Genomic DNA, 25,461 nt, shown 5'->3' on the forward strand with positions numbered 1-25,461 from the left:
GTTCCTTAGGGGTGATGATGGGGGATAAAGATTAAAAGACTAAATAAGCATTTGATCACAGTTGTGGTAAGTGTTCCCAAGATAAAATACAGAGGTTTGTGAGAGGATATCCAGGCATATCTCATTTTATTGTGCTTTGCATAATTGCACTTTGCAGATACTGTGTTTACTACAAATGAAGGTTTGTGGCAACCTGGTTTGGAGCAAGTCTATCACAGTGCCATTTTTCCAATAGCATGTGCTTGCTTCATGTCTGTGTTACACTTTGGTAATTCTCACAATGTTTTAAACTTTTTCATTATTATATCCGTTGTGTTGATCGGTGATAAGTGATCTTTGATGTTACTATTGTAATTGTTTTGGGACACCACAAACCACACTTATATAACAGGGTGAACTGAATTGATAAACATTGTGTGTGTCTGCTCCACTGACTGGCATTTCCCATCTTCTCCCCTCTTCAGGAGGTCCCTATTCCGAGACCCAACAATATTCAAATTAGGCCAATCAACTTTACATGGCCTCTAAGTGTTCAATTAAAAGGAAGAGTCACATGTCTCTCACTTTAAATCAAACGCTAGAAATGATTAAGCCTATGGAGGAAGGCATGTTGAAATAGACTGAAATTCAGGCCTCTTGTGCCAAAAAGCTAAGATGTGAATGCAAAGTACAAGTCCTTGAAGGAAACTAAAAGTGCTACTCCAGTGAACACACGCATGATAAGAAAGCAAAACGGTCTTACTGCTGATCTGGAGAAAAGTCTGGATAGAAGATCAAACCAGCCACAACATTCCCTTAGGCCAAAACCTAATCCAGAGAAGGGCCCTAACTCTCTCCAATTCTATGAAAGCTGAGAGAGGTGAGGAAGCTGCAGAAGAAAAGTTGGAAGCTAGGAGAGGTTGGTTTATGAGGTTTAAGGAAAGAAGCCATCTCCAGAACATAAAAGTGCACGGTGAAGCAGTATGTGCTGATGGAGAAGCTGCAGCAAGTTATCCAGAAGATCTAGCTAAGATCACTGAATAAGGTGGCTATGCTAAACAGATTTTCACCATAGATGAAACAGCCTTCCATGGAAAGATGCATCTAGCACTTTCATAACTAAAAATGAGAGGTTAATGCCTCGCTTAAAAACTTCAAAGGACAAGCTCACTCTCTTGTTAGGGGCTAATGTAGCTGGTGACTTTAAGTTGAAGCCAATGCTCATTTACCATTCTGAAAATTCTAGGGCCCTTAAAAATTATGCTAAATTGACTCTGCCTGTGCTCTAGAAATGGCCAAATGTCATCTAGAAAAGCCTGGATGACAGCACATCTGTTTACAGCATGGTTTACTCAATATTTTAAGCCCACTGTTGAGACCTACTGCTTGGAAAAAGATTCCTTTCAAAATATTACTGCTCATTGACAATGTACCTGGACACCCAAGAGCTTTGATGGAGATGTATAGGAAATGAATGTTGTTTTCATGTCTCCTAACACAACAGCCATTCTGCAGTGTACAGGTCAGGGAATAATTTTGACTTTTAAGTCTTAGAATTTAAGAAATACACTTTGTAAGGTTATAGCTGCTATAGATAGTAATTCCTCTGATGGATCTGGGAAAAGGAAATTGAAAAACTTCTGGAAAGGATTCACCATCTGGATGCCAGTAAGAACATCTGTGATTCATGGGAGGAGGTCAAAATATCAACATTAACAGGCGCTTGGAAGAAGTTGACTCCAACCCTCATGGGTGACTTTAAGGGGTTCAAGTCTTCAGTGGAGGAAGTAACTGCAAATGTGGTGGAAATAACAAGAGAACTAGAATTAGAAGTGGAGCCTGAAGAGGTGACTGAATTGCTGCAATCTCATGATAAAATGTGAATGGATGAGGAGTTGCTTCTTAAGTTTGGGCAATGAAAGTGTTTTCTTGAGATGAAATCTACTCCTAGTGAAAATGCTGTAAACATTGTTGAAATGACAACAGAGATTTAGCATGTTACATAAATTTCACTGATAAAGTAGCAGCAGGGTTTAAGAGTATGGACTCCAATTTTGGAAGAAGTTCTACTGTGGGTAAAATGCTATCAAACAGCAACACATGCTACAGAGAAATCCTTTGTGAAAGGAAGAGTCAATTGATGTGGAAGACTTGTCTTATTTTAATAAATTGCCACAGTCACCCCAACCTTCAGTAACTAGCACCCTGATCAGTCAGCACAATCAACAAGGCAAATCCCTTCACCAGTAAAAAGACTGACTCGTGAAATCTCAGCTGATCATTAGGGTTGTTGTTGTTGTTGTTTTTTTTTTTTTTGCAATAAAGCATTTTTAAATTAAGGTATGTACTTTTTTTTTTTTAAGGCATAATGCTATTGCACACTTAATAGACTACAGTATAGTATAAACATAACTTTTACATGCATTGGGAAACCAAAAAATTCCCAGCTCACTTTGTGATATTTGCTTATTGTGGTTACCTGGAACCAAACCCACAGTATCTCTGTCTGAGGTATGCCTGTAGTAAGCAGATTTAATCTAGGTTGAGGCAATATTTCCACTGAAATCTGAAGTTTAAGTATGTGTTAGCTAAGTAAAGTATGGAGAATATTTTAAGCAGAGGAAGGTCCCTGTGTTAAGGCCCTGAGGCCCAAGGGAAAGATATTTTTCCTTGAAAGGGTTGAAAGAAAACGAGTGTAGTTTAAACATGATTAGAGGGGAGAGAGAAGCCTTAAGGAAAAAGAAGCCTGCAGTGGGGCTATAGAGGTAGGCAGGGACCTGATCATTATGCGTTTATGGACTTTATCTTAAGATTTATATTTTCTGATACCAAATTAGGAAAAGGTTCCTATCTTTGACTAAGTTGTTTTTTAAACAGCTTTATTGGGGTATAATTGTTTATTACAAGGTCTTTAAGCAAAGAAAACAGCACCAATGGATGGAAAGAAATCTAACTCCCTAAATTTAGCTCTGTTTAAAAAAAAGCTTAATCCCAGCACTTTGGGAGGCAGAGGTGGGAGGATCGCTTCAGGCCAGGAGCTCAAGACCAGCCTGGGCAATAGCGAGACGCTGGTCTCTACAGAAAATTTTTTAAAAAATTAACCAGGCATATCACACACCTATAGTCCCAGCCACTTGGGAGGCTGAGGCAGGAGGATTGCTTGAGCCAGGAGTTGGAGGCTGCAGTGAGCTATGATGATGCCACTGCACTCTAGCTTGGGCAACAGAGTGAGATCCTGTCTCAAAAAAATAATAATAAATAAAATGGCTGATGTGCAAATTGATCAATATTACATGAAGTGTAAGTAAAAGCAACCTTAGACAACTATGTTTTCATTGATCTGTGACATCAGTTTGTATTATACAGTGCTAACTTAGGTCCTATTCTACCCCTATCTTTTCCCCTCCAATCTTTGAGAAACTCCTATATAGAAATTCTGTCTACTGCAGAGGGGTTTTGTGATACTATTTGTACTTTAGAAGGATTCCTGCAACTGCTGAGTGGAGAATGGATTGTAGGATGTAAGAGCTCATGTGGAGAGCTCAGGAGATGTCTTTTGAAAATGCAACAGGACAGATAATGGCAGCTCAGGATTCAGGACCTGGGCAGTAAAGATGGAGAACACAGCTCCTAGAAATATTCAGGAGATTCACTCTATTCTTGGTGATGATTGAACCTGGATGTTGAGGGAGAGATGGGAGTCAAAAACAGTGCTAGGGGTTCTGGTTGGGGCAAGAGGATGGGTGGCAGCATTATTGATGAGAGGGGGATATACAAGGAAGAGCAAATTTAGGGATTACATGGTTTAAATTTTGTTAAGTCCACCTGGTGGAAATGGCAAGTTAGTAAAGGTCTGGAACTAGGAGATAGAACAAATCTAGAGGTCACTGACTGATAGCTCCTAACTGAAGCTACAGAAGATGAAATAGTACAAAAATATTGTGACATAAAGAACGCATAGGGTTGAACGTGGAAGCACATCAATATGTACAGACTACATATTGGTAGAGAAGCCCACAACACCATTGAGGAGTAACAGCATAAAGATATAAAGCAAGTTATTGTGTCTTAGATGCCTAGAGGTTTTCAATTTTGGTGTCACTGATAATGTCATGTATTGCCAGAGGACAAACTAAAAGAAGTGTTTACTGGATTTAGTGATATAGAGGTCACCGGTGACTCTAGTGAAGGCCACAGTGAGGGCAGAAGCCTTAATAGGTTTGAAAAGCAAATGGAAAAAATGGGACAACACCTGAGAAGTCATGAAGCAGACACAGGACTGTTGTTGGAGAGAAATGAGGGCCATATTTTATTTTATTTTTTTTGAGACAAGGTCTCTGTCACCCAAGTTGGAGTGCAGCGGTGTGATCGTAGCTCACCTACTGCCTCGAATCCTGGCCTAAAGCAACCCTCCTGCCTCAGCCTTCCAAGCAGCTAGAACTACAGACATATGCCACTGTACCCGGCTAATTTTTTTAAAAAAATTTTGTAAAGACAGGGTTTTGCTATTTTGCCCAGGCTGGTCTCAAACTCCTCCTGCCCTCAAGTGATTCTCCCACCTCGGCCTCCCAAAGTGCTAGGATTACAGTTGTGAGCCACCACACCCAGCCACCAGATTTCTTTTGATGAGAGGAATGGCATGTTCAACAGCTCATGCAAAGAGCCAATGGAGAAAAATAAAAAATGCAGACCAAGGAACAATAGAGTTCACGAGAGAGAGACAGGATTCCAGCACATGTTGAATAATTGCCCTCTAATAGGAGGGATTCTTACTGTACAGGAAGAAGAGGGATGAAGTGAACGCAGATGCATTTGTATACATTCGTCTCAGGCTTCCCCGCCCCTGCGCACCCATGAAGCAATCAGGTTATAAAGGACTGTTGGAGTGGAGAGGATTTAGAAACAAATAAAAGATAAAGAGAGAAACACAGTAAGATTGTTGGCAGCACGGACAGCCTAACTGAAAGTTGTGACCATGAATTTATAGTGGTACAAACATAGCAGAAACATGACCTCCGGCTGCAAGGATCAGAGGCTGTGTTGGGCTCATTCAGGTTTGGTGTCTTGCCAGGCCAACACAATAGGGCAGCAGCATACATGAGCTTATTTATGCCTGCTAACATCTACTCAACCAAAGACCACCAGGCTTAAGCCTATCTGCTGACAAAATCATTTATTGACTTGCAAACAAGGGAACCACAAGAACTGAAGATGGTACATTCCACAAGGGGGCAAAGGGCACCATCTTTGGTAAGGTTTGGGTTCCTGCTGGATTCTGAGCAAACTGTAAGGGGAAGGAAGACCTGTTTCTGGGTTGGATGCTGTTTCTGCAGCAAGATTAGGAGAAGCGGGAATTAACTAGGGATTAGGTGCTGTCATGAGATGAGGGCGGTTTAGCAACTGGATATCCCCCCAAGTACCTTGGAAGAAACATTTCCTGTTAACTTTGCAGCTAGCTTCAACCTAATTGTAGAGCTGCCTTATTTTCAGTTCAAGCCGACTTTTGGTACTGGACAGTTTTTTACTTTCATACCAAACATCCTCCTCTCACTAAATGTGACTGATCTTTTTTCTAAACACGTACAACTTAATCCATACTCATCTGTCTTCCCTATAGATAAGATTTAATGAAATACCTAATTATAGAATTACTTGTGCTGACAATGCTGTCTAGAGTTAACCTCTAGTGTCTTAGATTGTCCCCCAATTATCCAACCAAAACCCAAATCCTACCATAGTTTTCGAACACCGTCTTACTGATACACCTCACAGTTCCAAGGTGTATGTTTTCTCTCACTACAACAATAAACCCAATATGTTCAGGTATAGGTATGTTTCTGGTGCCTTTGGCTGGAAAGCACTAATGATGTAACAGAGTCTGAATTGATGACATGACTGCCAGGTTATGACCCATATTTATGTTTTGTTGCCAGAGCACAAGACTATGACATTTACTGGCAACTGTGTGTCCTTGCTCATTGAAGACCTGTACTAATAATCTGTACTAAAGACTTGACACACTCCTGCTGAAGACGTGGCAATCCTAAAGGCCAACGATTGTGGCACAGGGCCAACTCTTCCTTTCATTATGTACCAGTGCAGTCTTAAAACATGTCCACATACTCGAGGGTCTCCTATTTGATATGGCTTTAGTGACTTGCTTAGTACCTAGAGAATGTAGTGGAAGTAATGCTGCATGACTTCATAAGCAGCTTCGTTCTGGGTCTTTTTGAACTCCCCTTCTAAGAATCCAGCGGACATGCTGAGACGTACCAGCCCAAGCCATGAGAAGACAAGTGTAGATGCTCTGGTCAACAATTCAGATCTAGTCTTGGCTTCGAGTCACCTCAGTCTAGTCACCAGCCATTTGAGAAGACAACTTCCAGATGATTACAGCCCCCTGTTGTTCAAATCACACCCCCCAAGTCCTTAGTTTTCCTAGCCTAGGCCTCAGACATTATGGAATAGAGAAAACCCATCCCCATTGTGCCCTGAACCACAGAACCCATAAGCATAATAAAATGGTTAGCTTATAACGTTGTGTATGGGTGGTTTAAGCAGCAGTAATAACTGGAGTATCAATCCTGTTGGTAGCCACCGAGCAGCAGTTGGTGACAATGAGCTAGTGGACAAATGGTTGGTTATTCACAGAGCAACTGTTAGAAGTTTGAAGTATATGTAGTTAGTATTCCTTGGCCCCTGGTCTACTGTACTGCCCCCTTTCCTACACCTCCTCCCACTCCAACATTTATAGTAAACTCCATCTTTAGAGAACTGCAGGTTATGATAATAGCCACCAGGTTACAGGAGACATTTTGAAAAAGAGAATTCTGACTATCATAACTTCCAAAAACCCCAATTATATATATACACACACACACACACACACACACACACTCCCCTTTATAATATGAAATCTTAGAGTTTTAATGTTTTATATATTTGCTAGTTTTTCCTGGGTAGACCTGTTATTAAATTCTTATTGAGACACTGAATAGAATATCTTCTAGCTTAAGACAGTTTCTCTGATATCAAACCTTTAATTTATGTAATATAAACAAGTTCAACAGTGAATTCTTTAAAATACCAGAATGCCACTTCAACCTTAGAGGAAACAGAACTATTTAGGTTTTATTTTCAAAGTCTAATTTTAATTCAGACTGAACAAACAAGCTGAAAAGTGAGAAACCTAACTGTATTAGCAGACACAGATGTACCAAATGTAAAACAGTGGGTTATTAACAGAACTATTTACATGCATATTTACAAGCAATACTTTTGTACATAAGTTTTATTTTTTAGTTAGTTGAAAAAAGATTTGACATTAGGTAAAAATATTAAATAGGGCTGAGGTGGTACCACATAATAAAAGTATTAGAAAAGTGATCTTCAAGGTGTATCAATTATAAAGCAGATGAAAACTTGAATGACAAATATCTAGTAAAATTTTCTAGTAAAAAAGTCAATGCAACCCATGCTACAAAATAAAAATGAGAAAGCCATATAAACAAAGCAGATAATGTTCTACGCCTTAGGGTAATGAAATTAGTCAGGTACAAAAAAAAACAGTTCTAGAATTGGAATAAATTCTCAGTGAAGAGTCTTGGTCATTTAGCTGGGAATTCTCTAAGTCTTTCTTTAATGACATTTAAAAGCCCTTGGTATCAACAGCATCTGCATATGTAAATCAGTTGTTAATGATATATTCCAAGACTTTAGTGCTAGACTTTCATGATTCTGATTCATATTTGAAATTTAATTTATTGAGACATTAAATATCAAACTAAAATGAAAGCTATAATACTCTTACCTTAAAGAGATGCTACATTTTTGCAGTAATATGTATTTCCAGACTAAGACTTTTCCCCTTCAAAAGTAGAATTTAAAGGATAAGCATCTAACCAGCTAGCAAAATTCAACATTTCATTTATTTCAAAATCGATTTTATTGCAGCCAAAACAGTGGAATTAACTGTACATAATAAACTATTATATATATATACACATTAAGTTATAGGGAATAAAGTTTATTTTGGCAGATAGTGTTAAACAAAATTAAAGTTGCATACATTAGTAACATAACTCAACATCCTTAATTTGGTATAAGTGTGACACATTTTCTTGCTTTCCTGTGTTCTGCTAAATCACTGTACCCTAAACTGCTTTATAAAACTGATATGCTGAAATTTAACTTTACTGTTTTCGCTTACGCTCTGATTCCAAACAAAACTTTTCATAAGCTTCTTCTATCTCTGGGTCCATCTCATCATCAATATCATCCAAGTATCTGTAAAAGAAACAAAAATGATTCATGTTTTTATTTTTTTTAATTTCAAAATATTAAAGGAGTACAAACATTTTTGGTTACATGAATTGCTTTTGTAATACTTGAGTCACAGCTGTAAGTGTGCCCATCACTCAAATAGTGTTCACTGTACCCATTAGGGAGGTTTTTGCTCCTTCCCTCCTCCTCAATAAGTTTTTCAATTCAGAAGATGTCTAAGATGCTAAGCCAGGAAAAAATGTAACATAACTTTCCTAGACTGAGTTACAACAGAACTCAAGCCTAACTTTAGATTATATAAATGGCAGTCTTCAGATAACCAAATGCTTAATTTGAAGACTGAAATTTTATACTGAGTCCATGGTGGCTAAAGATTCTGCTATACTTTTAGGTATGTTAAATTCTGTAACCTAGAAGTTAAATCAAAGTTTCGACATACAAACCTGCGGGCTCAAGATTGATATTAATAAATTTACCTTATCAATAAATAATTATACTATAACTAGAATATAATTTTAAATATGCCTTTAGTGATGCATTAATGCTTTATGTCTATTTAAGGGTTATTCCTGCTAGGTTATTAGCATAGTAACAGTTTAGTCACACTCCTAAAGAAGACATTCATAGGAAGTTTCTATTGTGGGGACTAGAGTGCCATGGAGTCAGCCTAGCTCACAGCAACCTTAAACTCCTCGGCTCAAGCGATCCTCCTGCCTTAGCCTCCTGAGTAGCTGGGAGTACAGGCATGTGCCATCATGCCTGGCTAATTTTTTTTCTATTTTTAGTTGTTCGGCTAATTTCTTTCTATTTTTAGTAGAGTCAAGGCCTCACTCTTGCTGAGGCTGGTCTTGAACTTGTGACCTCAAGTCATCCTACCACCTTGGCCTCCCAGAGTGCTAGGATTACAGGTATGAGCCACCTTGCCTGGCCGGAAGTACTTTCGGACATCTATTCCAGATTTTTTCCAACTACGGGCTAGTTTAAAAGGGTATAAAGCAAGGCTTACCGTAGTTATATACGGGGTGGGTGGGGTGGGGTGGGGGTGGTGGTGGTGGTGGAATTTAAAGTGTTAATTAAGGATTTAATATATATTGTTATTGAATTCCCATAGTCATCTTAAAATATAGGAATTATTTTCTTCATTTTAAAGATGGAAGAAGATTCTAGGAGGTTAAATAATATAAAATTTGGATAAGTATGAGGCAGGGCCAGAACTTTGTTCAACTCCAGATCTTTTCCCTTTATACTTTTCCCTCTACAACATGATGCTGTCTACAGGGTCCCGCTTGCCTGCAATGATCCCTTCTGACAAGTGTGACAAAACTATCTTACCAATCCTACCAATTACTGACGTATCTTTTTCTGTTTCTTCCCTGTTTCCAGCACAAGGCCATGTGTTGAAACAACCATGAGCTCATTAAAGAGAATATACAGCATACTGAACAAAATCTTAAGAGGGTAACCTGAAGTTCGACGCCAAGAACAACTTTAAGTTCCATGGTGATATCCAAGCAAGACTGAACTTTCCTACTTCTGCCTGAGTCCTTATATCCCTGTACTTTCTATTAAATTAGTATATATAACTATGGAAACATTGTATTTCTAGATCTTAAATCGACCCATAATTAAAATGTCACTAGAATAAAGATGGCTCACTTTTTAAAATCTTTAACACACAAGATGGGATGTTAGAAAAGGAAGTCACAGGTGTAATTTATTCTCCTCCCCACCTCCCACCGAATTAGGAAGAAAAGAACCTAAGGAGTTTGTCCAAATACATGCAAGTTGTCAATAGATCTGGGACTAAACCTCTCAAGTTACTGTTCCTTCTATCAGGAAAGGGAAGTACAATCTGGCGGTGAGTAATACATTAAGAGTGTCTTTACTTATTATGGGTGAAGAAACAGGTAAATGAACAGGACTATAACTTACATCTATCAGGCCAAATATTTTTACATAGTAATCCGTTTTCTTTACTCTTAATCCTCTAACAGCTAAGATTTGAACCTTTTACTATGTGCCAGAAGGCTATCAAGTATTTTTTATGTATTCTCATTCAAATCTCAAAAAAAAAAAAGACCTGAGGGGTATGCCTGATCCCATTTTATAGAAACAAGCACAGAAGTTGCCTAGGATCTTAAAGCATCAGAGCTTCTTAAAGTCTAGGTATAAAAGAATGTTTTTTAAAAATAAACTTAACAAATAACTTAAGCATGTTTAAGTTATGTTTTAATATAGTTATTTTTCCTCGACTATAGATTTTTAACAACCAGTCTTAGTTTAACATGATTTTCTGAAAATTTTTAGTATATAAGCATACTATATAATATATAATGATACCATCAAATCAAAATGCCATTCTTTCATGAGCTACTTTTATTCTAGTATGATCTCTATTTACAAATGAGACACAGAAAGTTAGTAACAAAGGAAAACTTACGGATCACCAGCCCCTGATAAATCTGTTCCATTTTCTTCATAATCTGGAAAAAAGTCCTCTCTTTCAAGTAATTCTTGATACTTCTCTTGGTAATCTATGAGACAACATAGGAGAAAAATGAAATGCTATAAAAAACCCATAAGAAGTGACCAGTTACCCCTAAAATTTATTATGACTTTTCACTTAAGTAGATTCAATGTTTAAATAGCAGTAAACTCCCAGTTATGTGAAGAAACTGCTTTTATAAGACTTATACTCTAACTGGCTTCCTTTTGCTCCCCTACATGCTTATAATTCTTAAAATTATATATAATACTCTAAATATAAGTTGGAATTCAAAGCCACAAATATACCAGAGTACACTCCACAGCCAATGTGTGCTGTTTACACTCTCTACTGGGGCTCTCTGTCAGACAAAATACTGGTGATATGACTGTTGGGTAAGAACACGCCTTCCATAAAGGATTTTAATCTAATACTCCTGGTTTCCAGCTTCCCCATTCCTCCTCCACAAGGAAGTAAAGTAAGGTATCTGGCTAGCAGGTAACAGCATTGGTCCCTGTTTTTCAGATGAGGTTAACCTATGAAAGGTTCTAAGCATAGGGGATTCCTTTTCTTTCCTTCCCTTAGAGACTAGGAAGGCAACTACCTGGTATGTTTCAGCTCCACCAACTTTCCTTTTGTTGGGTCTTCAAAGGTAATATAGGTGATAACTCTTCACCTGCCAACTGTCTTAGAGTTATTGAATACCTTTTAAGATTAGTATGAATCTAAATAGTAATATTGAGACTATTAATAAAATCAGTTACCTTAAAATAAGTTTCTTATGAACAGAAGATAACTCAAATCTTAAAAGGATATTATAATTACATTAGACTGGGCAAAGACCATGTTTTCCCAAGACTGTGAGTCTCTGGCAAATTAATTCCAGCTTCAAGGGTTGGTGATATTTCAATATCCAATTTTGACAATTTAGAGACAATTTTAACCATAAAATCTTCCTGCTACAAATGGCTTGAGGTGCTGGTTAAGACAGACATTCTTTTATATGTATGGATGAATTCACAAAAAAGAAAATTCAACTCATCAGATGACAAAAAAGGAACTGAAAGGCATAAACTACTACAGCTGTTGCAGCTGGGAGGCTGAATGATGGTGTTGGTCTCTGTAACTAAAGGGCTTAGATTTAAAACGCACAAGTCAGAAAGCAAGGTCTTAGGCCCATGTGAAACAGAAAGATGGAATCCATGGCTCCATGCCCACCCTCATCCTGCACAAACCTGGGACCTTCAAAAGGCTGGAATCTTAAGCCAAAGGTGAAACAGGAAAAAACAGAAAAATACCTCAGTGGTGTTTTATATAAGAGAGATAGGAAGGAAACTTGGTTGCCTCTGCCTGGGTTTAGAACGTAGGCATAGCATTCTGGAGGAACTGGTTCCCCAGAGAATTTTTAACAATGGCCCTATACCTCAAATTTCTACTACCTACATAAAGGACCCCTATGATATGAAAATAAAAACTTGTTCCAAGTCAGTGATACCCGCTGTGGCTCATGGCAGAAGCAAATGTACCACCATTTTGGATGGAAGTTTCCACAATCCAAGCCACAAAGCATTTTCGTGAAGGAAAAAAAAAAAAAAAAAAAAAGACAGTTAAAGCACGAAAGCATTCATACATGATCATAATATATGTAACTTCAAGTGATTTAGAAAAGTGTGTGGAGAGAGCACAAATGACAAAGCAAATAACTGTTAACAAAAGCACATCTGGGTAAAAGGCAAATGGATATTCTTTGTATGATTTTGACTTTTGCAACTTTTCTGCAAGTTTGAAATCATTTCTGAGTATAAGTTTAGGAGAGTTAAGGAAATAATTTTTTATATGTGATAATCAGAAATAACAGCAGGGTTAGAATTAAAAGAGATAATAAAACAAAACAAAAATAAGCATGTTTAGAATGATGAGAAAAGAATTAAACTTTGAGAAAAGGTCAAGATAATTTGAACAAAATGCAGAAACAAAATTCAGTTTGGTTTTTCTGTAGATCTGTAAGATTTTAATTACTCTGAAGTATAGAAGATTAAAACACAACCCACAAAGAAAAAGCATGAAATTGAGATCTATTGGCTGTCTATATTACTTTTCCTTGAAAAGAAACTGAAAAAACAAGACTGAATTTCTATAAACAAATGAGTCATTAGAAATAGATAGGCTGGGCCGGGCGCGGTGGCTCACGCCTGTAATCCTAGCACTCTGGGAGGCCGAGGCAGGTGGATTGCTCAAGGTCAGGAGTTCGAGACCAGCCTGAGCGAGACCCCGTCTCTACTAAAAATAGAAAGACATTATATGGACAACTAAAAAAAAAAATCTATATAGAAAAAATTAGCCGGGCATAGTGGCGCATGCCTGTAGTCCCAGCTACTCGGGAGGCTGAGGCAGTAGGATCGCTTAAGCCGAGGAGTCTGAGGTTGCTATGAGCTAAGCTGACGCCACGGCACTCACTCTAGCCTGGGCAACAAAGTGAGACTCTGTCTCAACAAAAAAAAAAAAAAAAAAGAAAAAAAAAATAAAAAGATAGGCTAAACAGATTAGATAAAGATGAAAAACAAAGAATCTAAGTCAATCAAGGTAAGTTTGAGTAAGAAAGAAGATTTGTCTTACCAGATATAGCAAGACTTACAGTAAGGTAATAATAATAAAGAGTGGTATTGGTATAGAGAGACAAGACAAAATATCCACATGAATAAACACAGGAGTAAGACAAGTTTACGGAGGAGTTATGTGGTACACAATAGAGGGGGTTTATTATAACTAAGAGGAAGGATAACCTAATACCTATTGCTGAGACTATAGACTATGGAAAAGATGTCTAATTCCTACTATATCCCATATATAAAAGTCAGGTAGATTTAGATTAAAGACGTAAATATGAAAAGCAAAGATTTTCAGAATAAAATGGAATTTCATAGTGGTAAGAAAACATTCTTAAAAAGAAATTTTGTTTACATTAAAACCCAAAGGTTCTAGGCCAGGTGTGGTAGCTCATGTCTGTAATCCTAGCACTCTGGGAGGCTAAGGCAGGAGGATCATTTGAGACCAGCCTGAGCAACAGTGAGACCCTGTCTCTACTAAAAAAAATAGAAAGAAATTAGCTGGACAACTAAAAATATATATATAAAAAATTAGCCAGACATGGTGGCGCATGCCTGTAGTCCCAGCTATTCAGGAGGCTGAGGCAGTAGGATTGCTTGAGCCCAGGAGTTCGAGGTTGCTGTGAGCTAGGCTGATGCCATGGGGCACTCTAGCTCGGGCAAAGAGTGACTCTGTCAAAAACAAAACAAAACAAACAAAAAAAACAAAACCACACACACACCCAAAGGTTCTATACGATAAGATATTTAGATATTTTAAACTAAAAGGAAAGACAGCCATATACTGGGAAAAGTTAAACCATCAGCTGACTAAGAATCACTTTTTTCTAGACTACATAAGAAATTACAAATCAGTAAGACAGACAAATGATCCAACGGATATGTGGACAAATAGTACAAATGGGCAATTCTCAATGGAAGAAATCATCAGTCAACAGGAAAAGAAATTCATTATCACTAGTAGTCAGGGAAATAAAATGACAGCAAGAGAATTTAATACAATCAGACTGACACATTAAGTCTAATAGGAATTATTGCCAGAAATGAGGAGCTGGAACCATCATATGCTGCTGGTGGGAACATTAAGTGGCATAATCATATTGGAAAACAATTTAGCAACATTTAGCAACACTGAAGATGCTCATGGCCTATTATGTAATTCTACTTCCTCAACCGAAAGAAACTTCTTTGTGCTAGAGGTACAGGATAAACAATGCCTGCAGGCCGGGCGCGGTGGCTCACGCCTGTAATCCTAGCACTCTGGGAGGCCGAGGCGGGTGGATCGCTCGAGGTCAGGAGTTCGAGACCAGCCTGAGCAAGAGTGAGACCCCGTCTCTACTAAAAATAGAAAGAAATTATATGGACAGCTAAAATATATATATATACAAAAAATTAGCCGGGCATGGTGGCGCATGCCTGTAGTCCCAGCTACTCGGGAGGCTGAGGCAGTAGGATCGCTTAAGTCCAGGAGTTTGAGGTTGCTGTGAGCTAGGCTGACGCCACGGCACTCACTCTAGCCCGGGCAACAAAGCGAGACTCTGTCTCAAAAAAAAAAAAAAAAAAAAAAAACAATGCCTGCAATCCAGAGGAAACAAATGGAAAAAATCCAACCACAAGCTAGATGTAGTTTGTACCAAATGGGAAAAATTTCTTCCTCACCCTACAGTCCCATTTATCACAAAGGGATCTTTCTATAAATGACCCTCTTGCTTGTAGGGGAAGTGTGTAGAGATTTAGGTTTTAAATTAACTCTGACCTGCCATATATTAACGAAATCTGTAATTCTTGGTATTCACAAGCATTAATCCATATTAATATCTGTTGCTGACTATATTGAACTAGAAATACCTTTCCCCTCCATTCCAAAATTACTTGAAAGTTAATTTAAGAGTATAAAAACCTAACAGAAAACATAAAATAAAAATGGTTGCTTAATTAATTGAGGAATTCTTCCAATTCTCTAATATTAAAGTGACAAGACACTATATATGGAGTTAAGACTTTCATTTGAAATGGTTCAAGTGGTCACTATGAAAAATATCCTGTATAAGACAAATCTTTACCTTAGCATTTTAGAATGATGTGAACAAGTCAAAAAGCGACAATTTTGTGCCAGTGAGGATGTGGTTTTTCTGTGGTTTACTACTTTAACAAAAAAATGAGGGTGGGAAGAAATGACTGTGAGACAACATACCTGGATCAGCTGCAGTGAAAGGAACACCATCAGATGTATAAAATGTTGGTTCATTCTAGGATGAATCAAAGTGATAAAAATATGTAATCATTTTAGAATTGATTTTTTTAAAGTATATCAATTAATGCAGCATGGCTGATGTCACTCATCTGCACCTGATAATGCAAGAAAAAGCAAAAAAAGCTAACTTCCTGGCTGCCATTTTCACTTCATTGGGAAAGTCTATGGTTTTCAGATTTCCATTCTATTATCTCAAGCTCTTGTGGTTCTAACTGTGCTGTCTATTGTCTGTCACATTCATGGTGAACTGTTCTGTTGTGCATCGTGATTTAGTGTCAGCTCATTTTTAGCTGTGGTTTCCCCCTAACCACTTCAAGAATTCACATTTGTTGGAGAATTTCCAAGACTGGGGTTGGAGGAGCATTTCTACATAGTTGCTTTATGTCTGGTCATGTTAGGAGCTTCAGGGCATCACTGGCCTGGTAACCATTTTTTATTTTCTTATTTTACTTTACTACAACATGCAAAGTCAGTCGGAGATGCAGGTCCTTAGTTATGAATTCTCTGGAAAAACTGCTTCCTGGCATCCCTGTGCTCACTCAAGTCCAATCTTTATCAATTTCTCCTTGGATGAAATCTTTCTCCAGTCCACCCTAGCACTGGAGAATTCTAGGTCTCTTCTCTTAATTTACCTGGTCTGCTCGATGCCATGCCAACCTAAGCCAGTGAAGAGAGATATTAGGCACTGAACTCTGAAAATAGCTTTGTATAGCTCAGCTAACTTGCAAAGTTGAATTCAAACAACAAGCAAAACACTGGCATACCATAAAGTAGTTAGGATCATTTTCAGGTGTTGCTTCTCTGTATGTTGAAGTTGCATGAACTCTACCCCAGTTACTGGACCGGAGTTCTACAAGCTTCAGGAGCATCTGTTTTACATCTCTACAGACAAAAATAAAAAATGAGTTAAAGTATATCCACTGTAAGTGTCAGACTCTGAAACACCCCAGACTCTTAAAACTTTATGTCCTAAATTTAACATGTACATCAGTGCTTTGATTTTCTGACATTTCCTAAATGACATAAATTCACTTAAAAAAAGTCTTGAAATTTGTTTCATATAACTGACTATATGGTCCTTAAGGCAGTAGCTACCTTTCAAACATTTTTGTGTGTCTTACTATACTTACAGTAGTACTTCACCCAAATATTTGTTTAATAAGTCTGAATCATTTTATTTTTCATTGGACTTACATCTTAACATAAAAACATCTTAACTTTTTCAATTTCTAAACAAAACTGACTAAAAATGGCCAGTGAGCAGAAACCATAGGTAAATTATTCCTTTAAAGAAAATATTTCTGTAGATCTGTAAGATTTAAATTATCCTGATGAATTATAGCAGATTATGAAGACAACCTCTAAAGAAAACCAAGAAATTGAGACCTACTGGCTATCTACATGACTTCTTTTCCTACCTGCTGCAGTTTGCATCTAGGACAACATTTTCAATTCTCTGAATAATTTCTTGCATATCAGTCTTTCCTTTCTCTTTCCAGGCATCTTCCAAAACTGACCCTGTCAACTAAGAAAGCATGTGTTGGTAAAATAAGGAATTGACAGAATACGGAAATTCTAAAAAGATAGATTAGTATACTTCAAGAATTCACTGAGCAAGATGAATTTAGCAAGTTATAATAACTATTCTCAATTATTCTCTACCTCTAATAAAGAGGTCTCTATACTCTGTTTTCCTTGACTGCAAGAAACTAATGAACTATAAAATTTTAATCATCGGTTATCAATAACATATATAATAAATGTTATATTCCCTGTATGACAAAGATAGGCTATTAGGTTTGAATGAACATACCACTTTTTGAAATATGCAACATGCAACAAATATAGAAGCTCTGAATTAAAACACATACAACAAACTCCATCAGGAAAAAAAAAATGAGTTGAAGGATTTAAACAGGAAATTCACAGAAACTAATAAAAATGGCTAAAAAGCATGAAGAACTGCCTAAATTCATTAGTGATCAGGAAAATGCAAAGTAGAAGGAGCTTTTAGTTTTTACTCATTTATAACAAAACAAAAACCAAGACTGATTATATCCATCACTATAAGGATATAGGGAAAGATGTACTCATTCACCATTGATGTAAATGCACTCTAGGGTTCAGCACTTGGAAAGAAAATTTGCCATAACTTGTCCACATGAAGAACACATTCTCACTGACTCACCAAATCTATGTTTAAGAATCTAACCTACAGAAATATTTGCATATATAAAGACATGAGAAAAGATTCTTAGCAGTGCTGCGGTAGCTAAGCTGAAAGTAATCCAAATGTTCCTTGATAAATACTTATAGATTTGTGGAATGGATAAACATATGCATACAATGTAATAGTAGGAAGTTACTCAATAATGAGTAAAAACTGTGTGTCATGGGAAAAAAAACTAAGATCCTTCACTAGGTGGCAGGGAAAAAAAAGTCACAAAACAATAAGATTTTATAAGAGCACATATATAGAAAGGAAGAAGAGGGAATTTATAGATAGGGATGGGATGAAGGACTTCCATGTTTTGCTTCTTAAACATTAAGCATATATTGCTTTTCCAATATATTTGACAGTAAAGTGAAATGTCAATAATTAAATAATCTTGAATTCATTTGTGTACTACATACTTTCCTTCCTGTAAATTATAAATTAAATGAGTAAAATGGTTAAATTTTTTTAAAAAACCTACCTTCAGTAATTTTACTGCACAAATTAAGTTGTCATCCATAGGATTAGAAAAGAGGGCATTCAGCAACTCTCGAAGACCAACCTGAAGAATATCTGCTCTTGTAACCTGTCCATTTGTTCCCTTGATCTTTTAGGACAAAAGAAAATTAAAAGCAAGGATGCCAAAATATGATACAGATATATAAATGGTCTAACAAAGTGTTGGAAAAATAAGTGTTTTAGTTAAATACAAAAATCATAGGAACACACTCCAACGTCTTTACAGAATTAGTTAGAATTACTTTGTATGTAACTAAAACCTCTAATAAAACCGGTAAACCATGGGTAAAATTTACCATTTATCACACATATGGTCAGATAATTTAAGCCCACTTTGATGTTACTGCTTCATAAAGCATCCTCTAGTGTAACCTAACTACCTTCTTTGAACACATAGCATTTTATTCTGCTTTTTACACTAAATATTTTCTAATTTAGAGTGGTATATATATCTTATTTCATCGGGTAGAGAAATTATAGGTGTAGGAATGATGCCTTAATCTTTATACTCTCCACAGACCTGGCATCATTACTTCCATATAGGAAATGCTCATCAGCATTTTTAAAATGACTCTTCATTTAAGCCACATTTTAGAGTGTTATTTTGGCTTATACAAAAATTAGACTGGGCCGGGCGCGGTGGCTCACGCCTGTAATCCTAGCACTCTGGGAGGCCGAGGCGGGTGGATCGCTCGAGGTCAGGAGTTCGAGACCAGCCTGAGCAAGAGCGAGACCCCGTCTCTACCAAAAATAGAAAGAAATTATATGGACAACTAAAATATATATATACAAAAAATTAGCCGCGCATGGTGGCGCATGCCTGTAGTCCCAGCTACTCGGGAGGCTGAGGCAGTAGGATCGCTTAAGCCCAGGAGTTTGAGGTTGCTGTGAGCTAGACTGACGCCACGGCACTCACTCTAGCCCGGGCAACAGAGCGAGACTCTGTCTCAAAAAAAAAAAAAAAATTAGACTGAAATAGCATAAGGGATGAGATTTTTTAAAAAAATTAAGTAGACCTGTAATAAAAAGGGATAGTAAGTTAGACACTGGACTAGACAGAGACCTTTTAGATACACTAGGTGAGATGCACATTTGATGGTGGATTCACCTGTCTTATGTTTCTGATATTATGGTGTTTATGAAATTAAGTTCAAGTCAGGGTTTAAGAAGGTATAAATCTATATATGGGATTAACTAATCAAAAAAAAAATCTCAACAAGTCCATTACATAGTATTATAATTTATTCAGCACTTACACTACCTACTAACAAGCATATGCTTGAGTAAAGTATACCACCTAAATTTACAAACACGTTTAGCTGTAGACTCTGTACAAATGCATTTTATGTGGAAGATTAATATATAAAATAGGACAAAAGAACTACTTTTGGGGGGTAGGGAGATTGGGGAGATGTTGGTCAAAGGACATAAAATTTCAGTTAAAGAGGAGGAATAAGTTCAAGAGATCTGTTGTACATCATCATGACTATAGTTAATATACCATATACTTGAAAATTGAAATTAGGTTAAGCGCTCGTCCCACAAAAAACATGTATGTGAGGTGATGCATGTTAAACAGCTTGATTTAACCATTTCATTGTATACATATATCAAACTATGTGGTAAATCATATAATTTTGTCAATTAAAAAAATAAGTAAAAAATATTTTAAAAGAACTATTCTAGGAGAATTAGGGTAAAAAGTCAGAAACTCTAGTCTCTCTCTTCACTCAAAAGATTGTGTTCTGCAAAGTTGCTTTGAGCCACCATCTGAAAGTCAATGTACTAAATGTGTTAACATTTATGACGCAAGGACTCAAAAGGTATCGCTGTCGATACCTCAAGAGCTTCAAGTTACATGTAAACACAGCTTCCTAAAAGTACATAAAGACTTTAAAAAGCTCAGTAATTACTTTCCAACATCCTGCCCATGAGCAGGAGAAATAAATGTTACAGATGTCCATTAGAACATAGATACTACCATGAGTAGATGCTGAAACATGTTCTTTCTCTCCCATTCCCCCCTCTTTCATTTCATTCTTAGTATTGTAAAAGTATAATGTGAACACAAATTCCTCATGGAGGTCAACTTATGTTCCTAGGCCGTGTTAGTATTTAAAAGAAAAATTGCTTACCTCCAGGTTAAGATAAAGCTCTCCCAGAAAGAGCACAAATGCATGAAATCGTTTTCGAGTAACTTCATCCCCTTTTGCAGCTTGATCTTTAACTTCATATTCAGTCCGACATCTAATAAAGACATATCTTTTATAATCTCACGTTTTTTAAATAGTCAAACAAGATGACCACTTGTCAGTTTGGTTATTCACAGCAATAGAGGCAAGTATGATGTCCCAACAACCTGACTTTCTATAATAAAGTGCTTCTGTCTATTGTAGAGGCTAGAATATACAGCGTCTTTTCACACTAAGACTCCCAGTTTCAAGAAACTAATAGTTTTATTTTCAACTATTCTTATCAAATTGGTAATATGTTTAAGCAACATAATGTCATGAGGTTCATGGCATACTGGGACCAAAAAGGGGGAAAAAAAGAAGCCTCACCTTATTTGTCTTATAGGCTTTTTGATAATCATTGATTTTACCTAAACTGTCCCTATAAAATTTTTTTGCATATTAGAACTTTGAAACATATCCTTAAATATATATAGATGGCCTCCAACTAAACTGAAAATAAAGTGAATTCTTAAGTCAAGCCCATTACCCTTGTAACTTCCAGTACACAGATCAGGGAATTATTAATATGAGGAAATAATTCCCCAATTAAAACCACAACACAGAAAGCAATTGATTTGGTCTCTATTTCCAATGGAGACTGAGGGCTTCAAACAACTGAATTTTCCTTGCTTTATTTTCCCCTGACTTCGCCTATTTGCCTCAGAGGTAACAAAAATAAATTCTCCTGGCGCTTATTGTCATAGTTCCTACAGGGTACCTAAACTAATCACAATATGCCTGTCACTGCCTTTGTTCAGTATAATTATGATGTTGGCTGCTGTCACTAAGGTGGATTTTTGCAGTCCAAAATGTGGACTGTAAAAGTTTATCACTTTGGTGTTAAGTATTTATCTTTATTGATAAGGCGGTGAGAAAACTCTAGGAGTCATTTTATATAAAATGGTTGACAGTTTTTCTTTTAAAGAAAAAGGGAAGAGCTATTGAGACGAAATGGCTTCCCCATATAGCCAATTTAGGTTGGCTTTGTAAAAAATTTGTAATGAAGAAAAAAGAAATCACTTCTTGCTCAAGAATTTACCTTGGGTCAGTTTGTGAGCCAGCCATAAACCCAGTGTAACTTATGGTGCCTATGTAGCCAATTCCAATGCTTACAAGCTGTATTAACTGAGTACCATGCCTCAGATGTAGTAAGTCAGATGCAGTAAGATATTTGTTACCTTGTTGTACATATTAAATTCTTCATCAGAAAAAAAAAAAAAGCTGGGATATTTATGGATAGAACACTCTAGTTAATATTGGAAGAGATCAGTGTTTTGTTTTTTTTGAGACAGAGTCTCACTCTTTGCCCTGGCTAGAGTGCAGTGGTATCATCATAGCTCACTGCAAGCTAAAATTCCTGGGCTCAAGTGATTCTCCTACCTCAGCATCCTGAGTAGCTGGGACTACAGGCTCATACCACCACGCCCAGATAATTTTTGTATTTTTTTGTAGAGATCGGGTCTTGCTTTAGCTCAGGCTAGTCTCAAACTCCTGGCCTCAAGTGATCCTCTCACCTGGGCCTCCCAAAGTGCCAGGATTACAGGCATGAGCCACCACGCCCAGCCCAGAGGAGATTAGTTAATGCCAACTCAGTCATCCAAAAACACCTTGTTTGGAAGCTTTTCTTTCTGCTACAACTTCACAGTTAAGAATTTAGATGAAAATTTTGTTTTACAAATTGCTACAACTATTAGACTGTACATAAGGACATGAAAATGTGTAAAAGTAACATGGTTGTACGTGGTTGACTATCTAGGTTAAAGACCCTAAACCTTTTTAAGCTGAAGATTTAATTATAAAAGCAATACATATTTATTTCAGAAAAGTTAAAATAGAAAAATATAAAGAACAGTCACCTATAATACCACTGCAACCATGAGACAGTTGCTGTGAGGGTAACTTCCATTCTTTTTTTTTTTTCCCCCCCAAAGACTATATGTAGTAGAATTATGCTCTGCTTGTTGCTTGTTATATCCTTAGCAATTCTCCACATTAGTATCTTTGACAGTATTATAGTACTATACAAGCACACACACGTAAGATTCAGAATTGGAAGAGTGGTTCTCAATCATTGCTACGCAGTAGAATCACTTGGGGAGCTTTAAAAAACCATCCCCTGGCTCCACCGCAGTCCAATTACACCAGAATTTCCCAAGGTGGAGGTAGGGTCCCAGCCCTATTTTAGTCTCTAAGAATTAATAACTATAAGGCAAAAAAACCAGGGTGAGAAGCACTGGGGAATAAGAAGATACATGAACCTTTCTGGCATCCTACCTCCTAGAAGTACCCACTTTGTATCCTTCCAGAAGCTATAATTTGCATTTCTTTAATTATAGGTAAGGTTAAATATTTTTATAATTTTGTCATTTATATTTTTCCAACTATACCAATTAAGGCCATTCCAAGTATTTCTATTAAGATACCGGTCTTTTTCTTACTCATTCCTAAGAGGCCCCTCTTTTGTATTAAATGAACTCATTGGCATGTGTTATAAATCTTTCAGTTTTCACTTTATAAATTTATGCCTTCCTCCCCAAATGTTATAATCTATATGTAAGTAAATTTGTTATTCTCTTATTTTAGGGCATATGGGTATGGTATCTTGCTTAAAAGGTCTTTACCAACTCAAGATTTTTGTTTAATTGTCAGTTTTCCCCCTTAGTATTTACCATTTCACTTTTATGTCTTTTGATTATATTTGGAATTTATTTTGGCATAAAGAATAAGACAGGAATTCATCTTTGTTTTTTTCCTGAATGGCGATCCAATTATGCTACCAGCACAATGTATCTTTTCATCAAAAGCTTAATTTCTAGTGTTTCTGGTGTCTACTCTTAGAATCATTCTGTTCCACTGCAGTTTAACCACACAATGGAATACTTTTGCAGCCATTAATTGTATCTTTAAAGAACTAATGGACTGACTATAATAAACTTGAAGACAACCTCATTATTGAGGACAACTCAAATTTTGAGAAGATTAGTTTCCCTAAATTAGCTTATAAGTTCAGTATCATCCCCCAAATATCTAACAAAGTAATAAACAAGGGTAATTTCAAATACAGATTTTGAAGTTCATTGGAGAAAACAAGCATAGCAAAGATTTCCACACACACTAAAAAAGAATGGAGAATTAACCAGATGTTTGAAAAATTAGAGCTTTTTAATAGCTGTTGTATGGTAATAAAAAGGAACACAGTAAGTGATAAATGGAATATAATGAAAGTCCATAATCAAAACCCAAATGTAAAAATGCAGTGTCATAAAGATGGCAGTTCGAATCAATAAGGATTATTCATTTTTATTCTAAGTAAAATTAGACCTTTACTCAAACCAAAACTATAGAAATGCTAAGAAATACATATCATTTTTAAGATCTTAGAAAAGGAAACGCCTTCTAAACACAAACCCCAAATCAGATATCATTTCAGAAAAAAAAAAGGACTGATATTTGACTATTAACTTTTTAATATCAGCAAATAAGAACAGGCCACCCTATTCTCCCCTGCAACTTTCTGTAATGTATGGTCTTTAAAAAAGAGGAATAGTCAAATTCTAGTACATTTACAAGTAGTTTTCCTTTAGCTTCATAAACACACTAACCTTTGAAGTAGCAATTGGCGGAAGTTGCCACTCTGTGGGCTAATTGTCAGATGATGGGACAGGTAATTACACAGGCGAGCTCCCATGTAAGAGAAATTTGGGATAGATGTGGCCTTTTAAAAAGAAAAGTTTTGTATGACACAGATGCATTGTTATTAATGCAAACACTTAAGAATAGCAACATTCTAAAAAGGAAAAATTATTTTGACTCCCAAAACTGATCATATACAAATCTTTTGTAATTAGCATCAGGTAATTAAGTTTACCATCCCTCCCAACATTATACCAAGAATCACAAGTACAAAGAAATGTTTAAGACAAATTCTTCCCCTCCCGACCATTTACCTGAGGTTACCAGAAAGCAAATAGACAACGCCTCTTGATGTTAACCCATTTCTGCAGAAAATCTGTACGTGAACCTAGTGGCGTAGTGACAATTATGAACAAGAATATCTATCGAACTATTGACCAGTGGTGCTTCTCAGGGGCAGGACAGCACAGAGCTTGCATCTAGCAGACCAGAACAAGATTCCCTGGCATTCTGCTTCTTGACTTTGGAAGTCACTAAACCTCCCTGAGCTTTAGTTTGATTCCTAAAAAGGTGATTAAGGATACTTGGCATGAGAGACTGACACCTAAAGAATACTCCAAGAGCACTTGGGATACAGAGGAAATTAAAATAGCTAAGCTATTAAAAAAAAAAAAGTGAGAAAACACTACATATAAAAGAATATGGTGATGTAGCCAAAGCAGTACTGAGGAAGGTTAGTCACAGTTTTTAAATAGTAGAGAACATAGTTTGCCACCTAACATTAAGCAAGAAAATCCATATTAGGAGGTTAAGGGACCCGGCCAAGGTCACAAAGGTAAAATCAACCACAGAATCTAGATCTAACAAATGGCCTGATGCCACTCCAACCCCATGTTGGGTCACTTACTAGGTCTGGTAACCTTAGACAAGTCACTTAACCTTTCTTTATATATATATATATATATATACATACACACACACACACACACACACACACAGAATGGGAATAAGTAATACCTTGCAACTATTGAGATTAGATGAGTTAACTACATGTGAAGTGTTCAGTATTACATTACTGCCTGGCATGTATGTAGTAAGTGCTTGATAGTTATTAGACCTTTTTATTTCTAATTATTTCCTTGCTTACATCCACACATTTCACATCAAGGGAGAAAGACTGATTTTTCCTGACATTAGTACCACAGAAGACTTGAAACTCAAACTTGTACTTTCCTCATTATCGGCACTGCCCA

General features: G+C 36.7%; 1 protein-coding gene across 3 annotated transcripts in view; it reads right to left on the bottom strand.

Annotated features, from left to right (window-relative positions):
- Positions 1-7,084: 7,084 nt before the first annotated feature.
- PAIP1 (poly(A) binding protein interacting protein 1) overlaps positions 7,085-25,461 on the bottom strand; it is a 32,054-nt gene continuing 13,677 nt past the window's right edge. For 2 of the 3 annotated variants that reach the window (XM_069492685.1, XM_069492684.1), the window contains exons 4-11: positions 24,178-24,290; positions 20,477-20,588; positions 18,304-18,429; positions 17,026-17,132; positions 16,372-16,489; positions 15,548-15,602; positions 10,703-10,796; positions 7,947-8,265 (exon numbers count right to left, since the gene is read on the bottom strand). In XM_069492685.1, coding sequence (XP_069348786.1) covers positions 8,172-8,265; positions 10,703-10,796; positions 15,548-15,602; positions 16,372-16,489; positions 17,026-17,132; positions 18,304-18,429; positions 20,477-20,588; positions 24,178-24,290 — 819 coding nt within the window. In that variant the 3' untranslated portion in view covers positions 7,947-8,171. Of the gene's footprint in view, positions 8,266-10,702; positions 10,797-15,547; positions 15,603-16,371; positions 16,490-17,025; positions 17,133-18,303; positions 18,430-20,476; positions 20,589-24,177; positions 24,291-25,461 lie in introns of all 3 variants that reach the window. The other variant, XM_069492683.1, reaches the window with a different exon arrangement.

The sequence above is a fragment of the Eulemur rufifrons genome, chromosome 17 (genome assembly GCF_041146395.1).
Source record: "Eulemur rufifrons isolate Redbay chromosome 17, OSU_ERuf_1, whole genome shotgun sequence".
Lineage (NCBI taxonomy): Eukaryota > Metazoa > Chordata > Mammalia > Primates > Lemuridae > Eulemur > Eulemur rufifrons.